General features: G+C 48.2%; 2 protein-coding genes across 2 annotated transcripts; one reads left to right on the plus strand and one right to left on the minus strand.

The window, feature by feature from the left end:
• Positions 1–721: 721 nt before the first annotated feature.
• Positions 722–2,116, minus strand: H257_18543 (hypothetical protein; the record flags this gene model as incomplete). The annotated part of the gene is made up of 5 exons (XM_009847631.1): positions 722–951; positions 1,073–1,208; positions 1,407–1,572; positions 1,629–1,904; positions 1,953–2,116. 5 exons carry the CDS (start codon positions 2,114–2,116, stop codon positions 722–724), a joined length of 972 nt encoding a protein of 323 aa, XP_009845933.1.
• A 593-nt stretch (positions 2,117–2,709) lies between these two features.
• H257_18544 (hypothetical protein) lies at positions 2,710–2,990 on the plus strand (the record flags this gene model as incomplete). Its single annotated transcript, XM_009847632.1, has 2 exons — positions 2,710–2,765; positions 2,852–2,990. 2 exons carry the CDS (start codon positions 2,710–2,712, stop codon positions 2,988–2,990), a joined length of 195 nt encoding a protein of 64 aa, XP_009845934.1.
• Between the last annotated feature and the right edge of the window lie 1,010 nt (positions 2,991–4,000).

Genomic DNA, 4,000 nt, shown 5'->3' on the forward strand with positions numbered 1-4,000 from the left:
ATGACTGGTGTCTAGGACCGGGCGAGCGAACGATGTCGATAGAGTTCGACGCATGTGTAATTTGACGTGCGTCAATCTCCATCGACATCGTTCGCTGCGCAAATAGCGCGATCACTACACATAGTCGTCGCCAAACGTCGCACTGCTTGACCCGCTGTGATGTCAAGTTACCTCTACAACAGAAAATCAGAGTCTCGCATTGATGATCATATAAATGAAAGTTCTGAATGGTACCACTTCCCGGTCGGAATCCAAAACGATGCTATTGGATGCGCCTGAACAGTCTTCACAGCCAACGTTCAATTGCACAGTCTTGTGGTTACAACTGGCGACAAAGATCGCACGTGTGAAGCAGTGTCCATGGAGGTCATGCCATGGTGGATCCATCCTTGGAGGACCCCCTTGGACACGGCTCAACATGCGCGATCGACATCGACCGTCATTCTACTCCACACGCTGCGTGCGATATAGGCACTGGGAGGGCCTCCTAGGGCGTCAACTCGGAGGCAGCATTAGAAAAGTGTGCATGGGGACCAAAAATCATAACATAAAATATCATAGTAATGAAAGAATTGAACGATATAAGGCTCGACTTGTAGCTCAAGGTTGCCACCAAGTATTTGGTGTCGACGGTGATGAAGAACAGTAAACTGGGAATTCATTCGCATGCGCTGCACTTAACAAAATCAAAGAGTTTGTATCGAATAAGAAGTAATGCGATTCAATAATATTTTAGCTCTGCATGTCCCACGACAAGTCCGAGAAGCACTGACGGACCGATGAGTTTGAATTTGAGCAGTTCTTGTAGGAAATACACCCACACGTTCTCGTCTATCCACACTATGTCTTGGATAGCGTAGACTTGACCGGCGGGGTACGTCGGAAGCTCGTCTGTCTCGATGGGACCACCAGGTGTTCCGCACACGATGAAGAGAATAGGGAGCTTTGTCCCTAAATCGTTCCTTAGACGTATATGACGACACTTTACACATATTATCGCCACACATAGCCATGACATCAGTCAGTCTATCCGAGTGCTTTTCGGTTGATCTGACGTTTGCATCCTCACTACGTGCGACGCGGGGGTATGTATAGTATACGGTAGTTTTGTCGACGTTCACGATGTCACGAAGAGGTGTGTCTCCGTGCTTGTTCCAGAACGCCACGGCAAATGTTGTCTTCGTGTGCTCGAGGTCCGCACGCTTGAGCTTGGAGTAGCACCGGACGTGTTGGGCAAACCCCGAATGCATGAAAGTAACATGATTGTTGAAGCTATATTGAATAAATAAATTGCACAATTATAAGCGGATATATTATGATACGATTTTGAATTAAGGCTTATGCATTGTGCTAACCAAAGCTACCAAAAATTCCTGCATTTGTTTGTCTCGGGCGAGATAACGTACATGATGTTTACGGTCACTCTCATCCTCTCGACGTGCACGTTTTTCGTCACGCATATCTTCTTGTTCAAACCGGTCTTTGAGAAATGATGTCACCATTTTGAGACTTGGGTCTTCACCCGTGACGTTGTCGACTGCGGTCGTAATGTGCTGCGAAAAGTCAACCACTCTGGTGCGCTTCGAAGGCGTGCCGATTCACTTCCATCGCTGGGATCCATCGACTACATCGCCAATTTTCGCATCATAACACCAGATGACTTGATGCCGTCCTTCTTCGCCGCAAGAAAGGATGCTAGGGCGTCCTTTTTCTCTACGAAGTCGTTGACTTGTGACAAAATATCCTCCAACAGTTGCTCGCATTCTTTGAATTCCTCGTCCGTTCCGCTTCGGCGTATCGAGACAAGTGAACGCTCCTTGTACGCCTTTGCCAGCTTGTCGAAACGGGTCGTGCAGCCTTGCCCGTCTTTGTCCACTTTGAACCGTCGGTTGGCCTTGAGGTCGCTTGCTATGTCCACTCACATCTTCATGAGCGTCTAGGACGAGACTGACCAGGGCTTGGCGTCGTTGACTGCCGTCAGGAGAGTGATGTCGTCGCTGCACCCAAACGACTTCCGCGTCGTACCGGCGTATGCTCCAGGCTCCTCGTAAAGGACGTCCAAGGAATCGTCCGCTGTTTGAGCTGGGTTGTGCTGCGAGTTGCTATTCTGCTCCATGGTGAGGAGTTTTTTATATGATAGGCTTGAGCCACTTTTGACCTTGAAATCAAAGCTCAAACTCGAATTGATTGGCTTCGAAAAGCGTGTATTTTTGGAGTTCTAGTTAAAATAATGTTTCGTGAATCTCAAACTCGAACTTAAACTTGACTACTTTCGAAAGAGCTCTAATGTCAAGACAACAGATTATTGGCTGAAAATTGGCCAATAACATCACTGGTATGGAATCGAATCGTGTCGGCACGGAAGGAACTGTGCCCTTACGTATAGTTAAAGTAACTTTAGTAGTCAAATGAGCAAATGTTGACGTCCTAAGAGCATCTGCACCAGTACCAGCAGTTCTCAGATCCCAACAATTTTATTGGGCGATTTACTGGAATTCCAAAAAAACCGTTCGCACTGGTACCAATAGCCAGTAAAAAAGTTGTTGGAGTGCTGGACTCCAGTAAGTCAACTGGCCAATCAAAATCATCTGTGACTCGATTGATTCGTGGCTTTGGTATTCTAAGCTCCTTGGTGACTCCGCCGACGTATCCACCGCAAAGGCCTGCCTGGCCCACGTCGCTTTCCACAACCTGCCTGGTTTCCACAACATGTGGTGCCTTTGGTTCCGCCGCGAAGTCATCCACGAGACGACACGGCTGCGCCTGTGCAACGGCTAAGTGCTCCCGTGCTGCTTAACAACTGTGGCACCTGGACCTGCTCCGGCCGGGGCCTCCTTGGACACATCCCCAGGTGTGCTGCCGACATTGCGGACTACAAGTCCATGCTCTGGTGCTTCAGCTCTCCGTCGCTGACCCTTGGCCCGGCCGCCCCATCTCGTCGCCGCCTCGCGACCAACGCTTACCTCAAGGCCGTTTCCGACGAGCTGTAGTGCTTACGTGCCTCGCCGACCTGCAGGTCCTCTGCTCCACCGCGAAACCAATCCAGTGAAATGTGCTGACAAAAAAGCAGATCGTTGCCGGATGCCCCACCATTCTCCAGCACTCATACGTCTAACGTTCGGTGTAGCACTGCGGGAGGAAGCGCAGTTACTTGAGGGCAAAATGCACAATGAATTAACTGAGGATCTACTAAGATCTCCTTAGTCCGCATCTCTATGAAATCTTCTTAGCCTACTTCACTACTGAGACATTCAGTATGTAGGTTGTACGATGAAATCGTTGTAGACGTGAATGCACCTTTACCGTTTTGAAGTGCAATTGTAGTCGCAACAGCACCACGTTGAGTGGGCCAGTTATAAGGGTTGAATCCAGGATTAGTACTGTTAATAGCAGTAGGTTGAAGATTAGTGTAAACACGCTGCACGAACCCTTCGTTCTTACCCAGTTGAGTACTTTCTGGAAGGACGCCTGCAGCAGTTTGCTCGTTCGTGAAGTTGTTCACGAAACCATCACCAGAAGGAGTTGCCGTAGTCGAATATGCCATCGAGCTCCAATCGTCAACACCAAGGAAAGCATCAGCACCATGCTTCTCAACGTCGGCAGATGTCCATTCAGTTTGAGCACGAATGTTGTTCCAGTACATTTTGTAATCACTGTCCGTGATAATTGTCTTACCATCCATCTCAACACAGAGCGAGTCGATCACGTTCCAGACGCCAGCTTTCAATCCTGCGTAATAACGATTCACTTGAGATTGCAGAGCGGTAGCACCAGTATTCTTCAGGGAAACAACATACCGTGCGTTTAGGCAAAATGAATGTATTGGTTAAGGGTTCGTCTGGTAACCGGAAATATTGCAATATTCAGGCCCAAAACGCCATTTTGGGGCCGAATTCAACAAATCTGATCAAAATTGAAACATGTCTTGCTGGAAGAGGTTTAACCCAAATACAATAATTCCACGTGGGATTTACTCGTTGAAGAGGTCCAAAACCCCATA

Source organism: Aphanomyces astaci (assembly GCF_000520075.1).
Source record: "Aphanomyces astaci strain APO3 unplaced genomic scaffold supercont1.175, whole genome shotgun sequence".
Taxonomy (NCBI): domain Eukaryota; phylum Oomycota; class Saprolegniomycetes; order Saprolegniales; family Verrucalvaceae; genus Aphanomyces; species Aphanomyces astaci.